Below are 13,754 nucleotides of genomic sequence, written 5' to 3'. Positions count from 1 at the left end.
TTGGAAATACATAGTTGGGTACAATATTTCAGATTTTGAAATAGGTAATTTAACATATTATAGAATCACACTTTGCTATATACATCAGGTGGTGTACATATGGTATCACTGTCTTAGTTGCTTGTCACTACTGTATAAGTTTGCTCCTTTGATGTTGGTGGACCTATAGTTGGTGTTAAACTGTAGCTGGAGCAGTTATTTCTGAAGTTTTCTAACTATGCAAGTTTACTTCATAATGACATTAACTTACAGCTACATTGTACATCAAGATCACCTGATGTATGTAGCAAAGTATTTAATCGAATACAGCAGCAACTTGGTCTCATAGCACAATATATAATGTTCTTATATGACATATACAAATCAGCAGGTCCAGATAAGTACAGAATATTGATCCTGTTCTTAGAAATAGTACTCTGATGTATTTCATTTTAATACGATTTTTTTCATGTCTGCCTAATGCCACAGGCAGATTTCTCCCTCAAAGATGATACTCATCCAACACTAGTTACTGAATAGAAAACAGGATTCTTGGTTCTGAAAAGGTTGATTGTTACACATTCCAAGAAAGTCAAGAAATAAATTACTTTCTCCCACATACATCTTTCAAAATGACCATCAAAATAAAATCTAGAGCCCTGTGGGGGAAATTTGAATGATTCTTCCAGTCCAGGGTGGTATTGTACAATTAGAGTGATGCTCCTTTGTGACTGGGTACTAGACGAAGTTTGAGTATTTGGTGCATGGGAGAACATCTCAGAGGAGTTGGGTTTGTCCACCTGGCTTGGAGGGTAGACCCTTCATTTGAACACCTGAGCAAGAAAGAGTGAATCCACATAACTGCAGTTTCACTTTGATATATGCCATATTCAATTTCTTTTTGCAATTTTTTCCAGCCCAAACTATGTGCTCCATCATTAATGTCCTCACTGTTGGTGGAACATTAAACCCTAATATACTTTCATTTCATTTTGTGTGTACATGTTACTAGCTTCTGCAATTTTTGCAGGCTGCATGCTGCACTTCAGTTACATTAAGAAATTTGTAACTGGCTGCTTATAAAAAGTTTCTGCATACTATAGCTGATGAAATTTACTTACAAGAAACCCCTTGAATGAGAGGTCACAAAATGCCAATAATGTTTATGGCATTCAACACCCCACATATTGTCTTCCATGCAACCACAATACTGGCTGCTAATGGCAACAGGGGGCAGGAGAGAAGATATCCAATGATGAGAATAGCATGAGGTTACAGAGCATAGTTGAAATGCTTACTCGATGAGTCGCTCATAACAGTACTAGTTTGTTGATGCAAAGCAAGGCAATTGCAAAAACAAACAAAGCAAAAAATGGTTCAAATGGCTCTGAGCACTATGGGACTTAACATCTGTGGTCATCAGTCCCCTTGAACTTAGAACTACTTAAACCTAACTAACCTAAGGACATCACACACATCCATGCCCGAGGCAGGATTTGAACCCGCGACCGTAGTGGTCTCGCAGTTCCAGACTGTAGCGCCTAGCACCGCTCAGCCAGTCCAGCTGGCTAAACAAAGCAAACATTGTATTATATCTACAACAACAGTTCCAAAAGTTGACACTTCATCAGAAAGGAACCCAAGGAATTTCTCATGAGAAAGAAGTGACAGATGAAATATTAGCATTTCTGTGAGATGAGTCAGTGGAACATGTGGCGTCCTGTATCCTTGACTGTGTGGACAATGTACATGAGGAGTGCAATGATTACAATGTGTGCTTAACAAGTGAAAGCGATATTGAAACAGGAGTCAACTATGTAGTTCATCATCCTTGTTGGACAGGGAGCCATAAATCCCCTCTCCACTGAAACGTAGTAAAGGACAATTTTTGTCCAAGGAGCAGGTATTAAACATAACTATGTACATGGAAGATCATCCGCAGCATAGTAAAAAAATAGTTATGAACAGATTTCGAATAAGTCTGCAGCAATATGACCAAGTGGTACATAAGAAAAACTTTGGATATTCAAGGCAAGACAAGGCTCACCTGTTACAAAAACTGGTGTTTTTCTATTTCAGGGATGCTCGATAGAGTTTACAAGATGTGCATGATAGTGACCTACTATGCCCATCAAATTGTGCATGACATAGATTACAAAGATTTCAAGTGAAGCAGTGGATGGTTACACAACTTCAGACAGTGGTACAGAATTGGAAGATGTAAGATAATGAAATTTCAAACAAAGCCGCAACTTGATGATGCACAGCTGTGGAATCTGCTCAAAAATGTGTAGATGTGATAAACAAACTTATCCCATCATTCAGTAATGAATTTGTGTTCAACTCCAACCAATCGGGATTTGTAGAGGAGATGCATATGGAAGGAACCCTGAAAATTATAGGTACCAAGAGAGCAGTATCACAATCAACAAACATCAATGCCTTAACACATTCATATACAATTATGCCAACTGTTAATATGGATGGTAAACTGGCTGGAAAGTTACTTATTGTGCCGTGAGAAAATTCTTTCTTGTGTGCATGATCTTGCAAGGGCAGTAAGGAATATTTACATCACAGCAAGCAAGAGTGGGAAAATGAACATAAGAGAACTGCAGCTATGATATGAGCACAGCTTTTGACCAATACATGGTCAAAATAACTTGCTGTTGCTTGATTCCTGGTCTGTGTGTAAAAATTGTACTCCTTTAGAGCAACTACCCCTTCTGAAAAGTGTGTGGCACTGAAGTTCATACCACCTGGAACCACTGGACAAGTTCAGCCTCTGGATGTTTCTTTTTCCCATGCATGTAAAATGTATTATTGCACTATCTGCAGCTACACCTTGAAGGACAGCCAATTTCACAATAATCTCTATGAAAGACTGTTTCAGATTTGGTCACATACCATCAGTTCCTCCACACCCTGCTACACCAATATGATTCCATATGCATTCTTTAAGAGTGGATACCTAGCTCAACATTGTACATGGTTTGTTAACTCCTAAGCAGTTCACCTTCGATCTCAGTGGTGTGAACCTTTGTGATCGCTGTGGCACATCATGTTTCATTTGGTTTTCATGGTATAAGTTAACGGTTTGTTTTGAATATTTCTAGAATGTCAACAATATCAGTTCTGTGAAGTGTAATACATGCATCCCATAGACGATTGATCTCTGCACCTCCTGGACACTCATTTTCTGTCACCCTCCTGATGCATATGATGAGTCATTACCAGCTAATGTCATAGTTGTTAACACAACACTTTCAAATGAGCCTTACTGAAGATTGAGCTTGTGACCTCACAGTCAAGGGGTTCCTTGTTAGAACAGATATGTAAAATCTTGTTAGTTATATTCTTATTGGAATGAAAATTTCCATCAAATTTTGAACTGCACAAGCACAGTTCGATTTTGATTTTTATGGCCTTTTATTTAATTTCTGTGTTCATTTATTTTTTTATTTATTGTTTCCAGCCTGATCCAATGGTTGATGATCTGAAAACACTGTTACGTTCAAAAATAAAACTTGATCCTGATGTTGGAGCTGTAATTGTTGCATACGATGATCATATCAGCCTTCCAAAGATTATTAAGGCGGCAACTTATGTAAAAGATCCCAACTGCTTGTATCTGGGCACTAGTGCAGAAGGACGGAAGATAATAAAGGGAGACTTTTCTGTCCCAGGTTTGGCAGTATTTAGTTTCTTAACCTTCTACTTTATTAATTACTATTTTTCTTTAAATAAGATGATTTATTCCTATTAATGTTTTGTGCTGTATGTTCAGCTTCTTTGTTATAATTTGTTTACCAAAAGAAAACCAAACACTGTGAATAGAGTTCTGTAACTTTTTGCTTTTATTATAAGTACTAAATGAATAGAAATGCAGTTCTACACTTTTATTTGATAGCTCGGGAGCAGGAATTTTTTTTCTGGGAACTTAGAGATTTACACAATTCCAACATTTTGTTGGTGTCAGGATTGGCAGCCCAATAGCTTTGTAATTTGTTAATTAAGGTTTCCATCAGAGATCAAATAATGTAGGAGATAAGCTACAACTCTGTCTCACTCCTCCTTCACTTCGAACATGCATGAATCACCATTTAAAAAATCAGTTCACCACAAATAACCATTTAAGATATCATAATTCAGTTTTCAGCCAGGTTAACTGTGTAAAAGATCTCACTAAGAAAAATATAGTCCCGAAAATATTGGTATCAGCTTCGCTTTTTCAAACCAAATTGTAGTAATTTCTGTTGCTAGTATTGAAGATCTGAAAGGGAGGAATTCAATGTTGTTCACTCTTCAAAATGCAGATACTGGTTTCAGAGTAATTAAAATATTTCAAACTTAGGATTTATCTGTTTTCAACATGGAACCAATTGTTGTCTTGTGGAAATTCATGATTCCATTCCCAAATGTATCACAAGGAATAGGAAACTGTGTTGTACTGCCAAGTGTGAATATAAAAGGACTACAGATGAAATGGAGCTTCCATTCTGTCTTTGTCATTCATGTGTGTCGAGTGTGGTTAGTTAAAAAAAAAAAAATCTTTCATTTACCAAGAGAAATAGGTATGTCACTTCTCTGTAAGGAATGTAATGAGAACAGTTGAGTTGTATGCACAAAGGTATCCCAACAGATGATGTCTAACAAGACTGACAATTCACCAAATATGCAAACAGTTGTTATTGGAAGGGTACAGGAGTAAAGAACAAGAGTGCATTGTGTGGAGGGAACAAACTAGATGTTGTTCAGAATTGGCAATTTCTACAAAGACATCTCATTACTGATGAAACTACCTTTATATATCATGGAAAGCAAATGTAAGAAATGTGCATTATTGGGTAGCTGAATTGACACTGACTCAGGCAGGTGTAAACATTATTCTAAATCATCACATGGTATCGGGTGTGCTGCCAGTGGTCTGCATCTCCCCACACAACATTTCAATGTTGTAACTCAGCATCTTCGTCACGTGTTTCCTGCAACTGCTCGACAAGCTGATTGTGTCCCATATTTATGCCTGGGCAGTGTCTGGTGTTCCCTACACTGTCCTCACCTGCTGCGGCTGTTTCTGGTAGTGCTCTTTACCTCTAGGCATTCCTCTTCCATCGGAGTCTTTTTCTACTATTTTCCCTGGTGGCTGCTGTGCCAAGGCATTCCCTACCATGTCTGAGCCCATGATGCAAACGTTTCTTATGCTGTTGGCAACTGCTCTGGCTTGCCGTGCCAGTGTCTTTCTCCTGGCCTTGTGCGTTCCATAGGTCCCTACAAGGTGCCCTGTCTGCTGAATCAGGCTGCTATGGGAATTGTGTATTCTGTCCGTGGATGCCTCAGCAATCTCTCACGGTGGTGGCTGCCATCTGGAGTTCTGTACTGTGTCTGCTCCTAGGATGTCTGGTGCCTTATATTTTCGGTGGTTGATGTTGTTCCCTCTCCTATCCTTGAGCACTATAGCTGTCTCCCAAGGAGGTAGCTGCTGCGTGGTGCTCCATAAGAGAGTCGATCCCTTGTTGTCTAAGGTTCGTTACCAGGGAAAGGAACTATTTTCCATTGTTTCTTTAGTAATACTGAAGCCAGATTCCACACTGTACTGATCTGGTGTCCTGCTTCCTCGTTGATGAGGTTCTCTGTCATCTTGATTTCGATAGATTCAGTAATCACACTATCCCAAAATCTGTGGGTCTGAACCAGGATCCTGGTTTTATCATAATGCATTGTATTTTCAAGTTTCAGGCAATGTTCTACTACTGCTGATATAGTGGCCTGTCATAGCCTGGTATGTCTTTGGTGTTCTTTGCATCGGATTTCAACTGTTCAGATGGTTTGACTGATTTTAGGCGTGCCACTTTGCAATTTGCATGAAAATGCTATGAGACAGCCATCTGGATGCCCTTTTAATAACTTTGCTTATGTCTTGACCACGCTTTTATTTTTCACCAAACTTATGCATTTCAACTTTCCGTCATTTTCAAAGCATTGCTACATTGGTTGTATAAAAACATTAGATACATTGTATCATGCCAACATTCTCAAGGTCAAGACAAGTGCTTAAGAATGTTGACGTGATACAGTGTATCTAATGTTTTATATCACTGACATAGAAATGCCTTTGAAAATGATGGAAAGATGAAATGCGTAAGGTTGATGAAAAATAGAAGTGTGGTCAAGACATAAGTAAAGTTCTTAAAAGTACATACCACATTCACAAGGTACATGGTAAATACCAGTTTTCCGTAACTGCAGATCATCTTTATCCATTCCAAAGAGCGCCCAGATCTCCTGAGGTGGGCAGAACACACCTCTGATTTTGTGTTTCTTGAGTATACTGCTGATGTTCGCAGATATAGTCCCTGCACACAGTAGAAAGGCCACCCTCCTGGTCTCTTATTCGTGTTCTTCTCCTGTTATATCATGTCATCTGGTGGGATGTAGTGCTTTGCAGATGTCATTGTTGAGTACCCATTGTTTGTAAACACTTGCTATAGATTTCCTAACTCTGCTGCCAATCTGCCCGAGTCAGACAATGTCTTTGCTTGGTGTATAAGTATTCTCAGTACCCCATTTACCCCGTTCTTCTGTGCCAGATGATGGCAGTTGTTGACCTGTAGATACAAGTCAGTGCCTGTATGTTTCGTATACACACTGTGGCCTAATGTGCCATCTGTTTTCCTTTTCACCAGGACATCGAAGAATGGAAGTTGACCATCATTCTACAGCTCCATTATGAACTTAAGGTGGGGGTGTGTCGAGTTCAGATGGTCAAGTAACACATCCAGTCTTTTCCAACCATGTGCCCAAGTGACGAATGTGTCATCAACATACCTGAAAAAACAGGTTGACTGATAGGCAGTAGTCATAAGTGCCTCATCCTTGAATCTCTCTGTAAACAGATTCTCACTACCAGAGATAATGTTCTACCCATCACCACTCCTTCAGTCTGTTCATAAAATTGATCTCCACAAACAAAGTAAGTCAATGTTAAAATGTGCTTGAAAAGGTCTAGCAGAACTCCATTAAATCTCTCGCTGATTAAATTGAATGTGTCCTGAAGTGGTACCCTCTTGAACAGAGACACAACATCAAAGGTGACCACGATGTCTGTGTTCAAGGTTTGCAGGTTTTGAGATGTTCCAACCAAGCCTGAGGAATTACAGATGTGGTGGATGCACTTTACCACATATGGTGCTAATGTCTTCTTAAAGTGAGTGGCTGTAGGATAGGTGGCTGCACTAATAATGCTTATGATTGTGCTAAGTGGTATATCCCCTTTGGGTACTCCATATAGTCTGGGTGGTACTGGTGCATTAGCTTTCAGTTGCTTGACAACCTTCTCAGGCCATCCTGTTTCCTTAATAAGAGCCCTGATTTTCCAGTTCACTGTATTGGTGGGGTCTTTTCTAGTTGATTGTAAGCAGGGTCCTCTAAAAGTTGACAGATCTTCTGGTCATAGTTGGCCTTCAGCAATAATACAATAGAGTTCCCCTTGTCCGTCAGTAACATCACTAAGTTTTCATCTTCCCACGAACTCTTGATGGTCATCCTTTCATCTCTTAAGATGTTTGGTTTGAATGGCTTGGCTCTGGTGAGTACACTGCACATCTCTCTCTGAATCTCCTTTGCAACACTTGGTGTTTTGGTAGAGTGTTGACCACTTGTTCCACAAAGCTGATGAAGGTCTTTAGGAGTGACTGAAAATTTGAGGCCCCTTCTGAGTGCTTTTAAGGTGGCATCGTCCTGTGTGCAACCACTCAGATTTACCACCTTTTGAGTATCATGTGTTTGTTGCACTCTTTTACTCATGCGCTCAAGTTTTGCCAGTTATCAAGCCATAACATTGTGTTTGATGCATGCAGCCAGTGATTATAAGGTACCATCCATCCTGTCCCAGTCCTCTGTTGGTAAGTTGTTTTCTGAGTCCAGATGCAGGCATAGTAGCTCCCTGGGGGTGACATCCAGTCTACGCTGTGTATCACAAAATCTTTCCCTTACTAGGTCCATACTGGCACAATGCTTGCTCCTATTAGATGTCTTAGCTATTATATGGTGTTTAATTTTGGCAAATACAGGCTTCACGTTTGCAGCATATGGGAATGCCCTGGTGGGTGCAGGTGTGGACCCAGTAGGGAATGCCTTGGCATGGGTGCAGACAGAAGACAGAACACCCAGAGGTAAATAGCACCACCAGAAATGGCCACAGCAAGTGTGGACAGTGTAGGACACCAGACACCACCCAAGCATAAATATGGGACATGGCCAGCTTGTTGACCAGTTGCAGTAAACACCTAATGAAGATGCAAAGTTACAACATTGAAATATTGTGTTGGGAAGATGCAGACCACTGGCAGTACACCTGATTCCACAATATAACACCGAATTTCCAGGAAAGTCTAAGAAATTACATTGCAAGACACTATGTGGAGGAAATGTGCAAGAAGATGAAGCTATTGGATAAGCTATGACAGCACAAATAGACGATGGTGAGCTATCTCAGTTTCCTATTTAGGTGCAGAGGAGGAGACGTGGTGCTGTTTTTGCAAAAATTAAACATCATATAACATCTAAGACAGCTAATAGAATCAAGCAACGTGCCAGTATGACTGTGGTAAGGGAAAGGATCTGTGATATACAGCATACACTGGACATCACATCCAGGGAGCTACAAATGCCTGCATCTTGACTTGGCAATCAACTTACCACCAGTGGACTGGGACAGGATGGTCAGTATCTCATGGTCACTGGCCAAGTACATCAACCACTGTGCTAAAGCTCCACAACTGGCAAAATTTGAGTGCATGACTAAAAGAGTGCAACAAACACACGATCTGAGTGGTCACAAACTGGATGATGCCTCCATAAAAGTACTCAGAACAGACCTCAATTCTGCAGTCACTCCTAGAGACCTACCAGTTTCCAGTTTCATCAGCTCTGTGGAGTAGATGGCTAACACTCGACCATCAAGTGTTGCAGAAGAGATTCAGAGAGGGATGTGGAGGGTGCTCACCAGAGCCAGGCCATCCAAACCAACATGTCAAGAACCAAGAGGATGGCTCTCAAGAGTTTGTGGGAAGATGAAAAGTTAATGGTGTTACCAGCACACAGGGGAATGCTACTGTAATACTGCTGAAGACTGACTATGGCCAGAAGATCTGTCAACTTTTAGAGGACCCTCATTTTAATCAACTAGACAAAGGCCCCACCAATGGAGAGGACAGGAAAACCAGGGCTCTCTTAAGGAAACAGGATGGCCTGAGAAGGTTGTCAAGCAGCTGAAAGCTAAAGCACCAGTATCACCCACACTATATGGATTACCCAAGATCTGTAAATAGGATATACCACTTGGTCCAATTGTAAGCAATATTGGTGCAGCCATCTACCCTACAGCCACCCAGCTTAAAAAAATGTTAGCAACATGTGTGGGGAAAGTGTATCCACCACATCTGAAACTCCTCAGACTTTGTGGAACACCTCAAAAACCTATGAATCTCGAACACACACATCATGGTGAGCTTTGATGTTGTGTGTCTGTTCATGAGGGTACCACTTCAGGACACACTCAATTAAATCAGTGAGAGATTTGCTGGAGCTCTGCTGGACCTTTTCAAGCATATTTTAACATCTACTTATTTCCTATGTGGAAGTCAATTTTATGAAGACTGGAGGAGTGGTGGTGGATAGCCTCTTATCTCCAGTAGTGGCAAATCTGAAGAGATTCGAATATGAGACACTTATGACTACTGCCTACCAGCTGACCTGTTTCTTCAGGTATGTTGATGACACATTCATCATTTGGGCACATGGTTGGAAAAGACTGGACGAGTTCCTTGACCATCTGAACTCGAGACACCCCAATATTAAGTTCACAATGCAACTAGAGAATGATAGTCAACTTCCATTCATGGATGCCCTGGTGAAAAGGAAGACAGATGGCACATTAGGCCACAGCATGTATAAGAAACCAACACACACAGACTTATATCTACAGCTGCCATCAACCAGCACATTAGAATGGCTACTGAGAACACTTGTGCACTGAACCAAGACACTGTCCGACTCAGGCAGATTGACAGCAGAGTTAGAACATCTATAGCAAGTGTTTACAGACAATGGGAACTCAACAGTGACACCACAAAGTGCTACATCCTACCATATGACCTGATATAATGGGAGAAGAACAAGAAGAAGAGACCAAGAGAGTGGCCTTTCTACCGTATGCAGGGCCTATATCTGCTAACATCAGTAGGATCTTGGAGACACACAAAATAAGAAGTGTGTTCTGCCCACCTCAGAAGATCAGGGCACACCTTGGAATCATCAAAGACGATCTTGGGTTAAGGAAACATGGTATCTGCTATATACCTTGTGAATGTTTTATGTCTTACATCAGTCAAATCACCCAAACAGTTGAAATTAGACATAAAGAACACCAAAGACATTCCAGGCTATGACAGGCCACTAAATTAGCAGTAGCAGAACAATGCATGAAACTTGAACATGCCATGCATTGTGATCAAACCGGGATCCTGGTTCAGAACCCAGATTTTGGGATAGTGTGATTACTGAATCTATCAATCAATGTTAACAACTGGGGAGCAGGATACCAGATCAGTAAAGCGTGGAATCCAGCTTTAGAATTACTAAAGAAACAATGGCAAAAGTTCCCTTGTCTGGCAATGAAATCAGACAACAAGGGGCATAATTAACATGACTGAATCTCTCATAGAGCAGCAGGTGGCAGTTACCTCTTCGGGAGAGAACTGTAATGCTCAAGGACAAGAAAGTGAACAACATCAACACCCAAAACCTCAGGTACCGCACATCCTTTGAGCAAACACATTACAGAACTCCAGATGGTGGCCACCACGATGAAAGATTGCTGCAGCATTCATGAACTGAATATACAATTCCCACAGCAGGCCGATTCGGCAGACAGCACACTTTGTGGTGACTTACCAAACCCACAAGGCCAGGAAAATGACAGGGGCATGATAGAAAGCCTGAGCAGTCACCAACAGCATAATAAACATTTACAGCATGTTGATAGACCTGGGAATGCACCTGGTAGGCATGGACATTGTAGGGAATGCCTTGGCACAGCTGCTACTGGGGAAAACAGCAAAAGTGAGTACAGATGGAAGATGGAACACCTAGAGATAAATAGCACTGCTAGAAATGGCCACAGCAGGTGCAGATAGTGCAGGGAACACCAGACACTGCCCAGCCATAAATATGGAACAGGTTCAGCTTTGTAACCAGTCACAGGAAACACTTGATGAAGAAGCTGAGTTACAACATCAAAATAATGTGTTGGGAAGATGCAGACCACCAACAGTACACTCAAACTGCTGGGAAAGTCTCAAAAAATACATTATTCAAGATGATTGTACAGTATATGATTGGTTCTTCCTTCATTGAATAAACTTTAATGAGTAAAAGACACCCACAGATTCTTACTTAAGTGCTATCAGTTCCCTTAGAGGAAGTACCACTTTAAATAATGAGATGTTTGTGGTATCAGCACAATGGGTGCCCAGTTCACTACTCACATGTGGCTAGGAACATGCTCACACAGCTTTTTCCTGGTGGCTGGATAGGATGTGAATCCATTATCAGTTGGTGTGCACAGTCCTCTGATTTAACAGCATTGGACATTTTAATCTAGGGTAAACTCTAAGACGAAGACTGCCAAGGAGGATTTAAAACATCACTTTGTTGCTGCATGTAAAATGATATAAAAGGAATCTTTTTGGACTTTCCAGAAGTCCTCACACCAGGAAATGCAAATGTGTATTTTAGTGTAAATGATGGACATTTTGATCAGTTGGTGACAAACAGAATTTTAAGGTATGTGGCTCCGTTTCTGTTCCTGTTCTGATGTAATTTTTTTTGGGAAGCAAGTATTTTAAAATCTTTATACATCAGTTTTCTGTTCTACAAATCCATTAAGTTTTTTATGTACACCTTTCTTTCAAGACTCTGGCAGAAACAAAAGCATGACTTTCACCCTAGTTAACTGGTGAATCATTCTTAGATGTCACACCCTTTTCCTTCCAGTTGGATGTTGGTACAGCCACATGTAGTCAAATGTTAAGAACTGTAGTGACTGCCTGATAGAAGGCTTCTGCCAATTGTCTGACTCCTCCATCTAAGGCTCTGTCATAGTTCTCATCCCAGAAGTCCAACTTAACCTCCAATCCCTACTGGAATCCTTAGACCCACCCCAGAATCTCTCCCCTAAATCCATCTCCTTCCTCACCCAGATAATACCCCATGCCACACACATTCTACATGCCAACCAAAATTCACAAACCCAACAAATCTGGACAACCCATTGTAGCTGGCCATTGTGCTGCCACTGAAAGAATTTCCACTCTTGTCAACCAACAGCCCAACCCATTGCCTGTAGCCTAACCTCACACATCAAAGGTACTAATGACTTCTTTCACTACACTCTACTATTCCCACCCATTTACCATCTGTATCCCTGCTCATCATTGTTGATGTGTTCTCCATATATACCAGCATTCCCCATGCCCATGGCCTTGCAGTTATCAAATCCTACCTCTCTTGACTCGAATCCCTCTACCTCATTCCTCATACACCTTACCAACTATGTACTCAAACACAATGACTTCTCCTTTGAGGGGAAGGTGTATAAACAAATCCATGAGACAGCCAAGCACATCCGCATAGCACCCTCCTGTACCCACTGTTTATTGGTCACCTAGAGGAAACCTACCTGGCCCCCCAAACCCCAAAACCCCTTGTCTGGTACAAGCCCATTGATGATATTGTTATGATCTGACTAAAGGCCGAGACACCCTATCCTCATTCCACCACAACCTCAACACCTCTCCCATCCATTTCACCTTATCCTCCTCAGCCCAACAAGTCACCTTCTCCATCCACACCTCCGTCCATATTGAAACCCATTAACTGCCAACAGTACCTGCATTTGACGGGTGTCACCTCTTCCACTCTAAAATAAATAAATAAACAAGTAAATAAATAAATGCTCCAATACAGCCTGGCCATCTGTGGATGGCATATCTGCAGTGATGAGAATTCCATTGCCAACTACTCTGAAAGGCATGAGAGCCTACACAGACAGGCACTGAGCCCTACACTTAGCCCACAAACACCCCCAAACTTAGCCCACAAACACCCCTAATCCTTCCATCACCACCATAGAATTGCCTACAAAGAATCACTCCTTTTCATCACTCAATACCACCCTGGACTGGAGTAGCTGAAACATATCCCTTGCCAGATCTTTGTTTATCTATCATCATGCCTGGAAATGAGGAAAACCCCTCCTAAATTGGTATCCCATCACCTAGTCAACCTACATAAAATCTTGGTCCATCCCTATCCCTCTCTCACTCCCAGCCACTTGCATCAGGGTTCAGAGGCCTATGGAAGACCCAGGTGCAAGACCAGCCCAGTTTACCCATCCAACACTTCCTAGTCCAGTCCTGTCACAGGCTTATCCTATCCCATCAGTGGCGGGGCACATGTGAAAGCACTCTTGTTGTGTACCAACTCGGCTGCAATTACTGCACAACTTTTTGTATTGTCGTGACAACCAAGCAGCTGTCCACCAGAATGACACTGCCAAACTGTGGCTGAGAACAAAGTTGACTACCCAGTTTCACAACATGCTACTGAGCACAGCACACTAAAATTCAATGGCTGCTTCATGAGCATGCCATCTGGATCCTTCCCTGCAGCATCAATTTTTGCAAACTACATAGATGAAAGTTAACCTCCCA

At 41.4% G+C, this 13,754-nt stretch overlaps 1 protein-coding gene across 2 annotated transcripts in view; it reads left to right on the top strand.

Annotated features, from left to right (window-relative positions):
• The window catches only part of LOC126457407 (glycerol-3-phosphate phosphatase-like), a 61,592-nt gene that overhangs the window by 29,121 nt on the left and 18,717 nt on the right, over nucleotides 1–13,754 (top strand). For both annotated transcript variants that reach the window (XM_050093676.1, XM_050093675.1), the window contains one exon: nucleotides 3,455–3,665. In XM_050093676.1, the coding sequence (XP_049949633.1) occupies nucleotides 3,455–3,665 (211 nt within the window). The remainder of the gene's footprint in view (nucleotides 1–3,454; nucleotides 3,666–13,754) is intronic.

This window comes from Schistocerca serialis, chromosome 2 (assembly GCF_023864345.2).
Source record: "Schistocerca serialis cubense isolate TAMUIC-IGC-003099 chromosome 2, iqSchSeri2.2, whole genome shotgun sequence".
In the NCBI taxonomy this organism is placed as follows: domain Eukaryota; kingdom Metazoa; phylum Arthropoda; class Insecta; order Orthoptera; family Acrididae; genus Schistocerca; species Schistocerca serialis.
The sequence above is the reverse complement of the archived record's forward strand: the minus strand, read 5'-3'. Positions and strand labels throughout refer to the sequence as shown.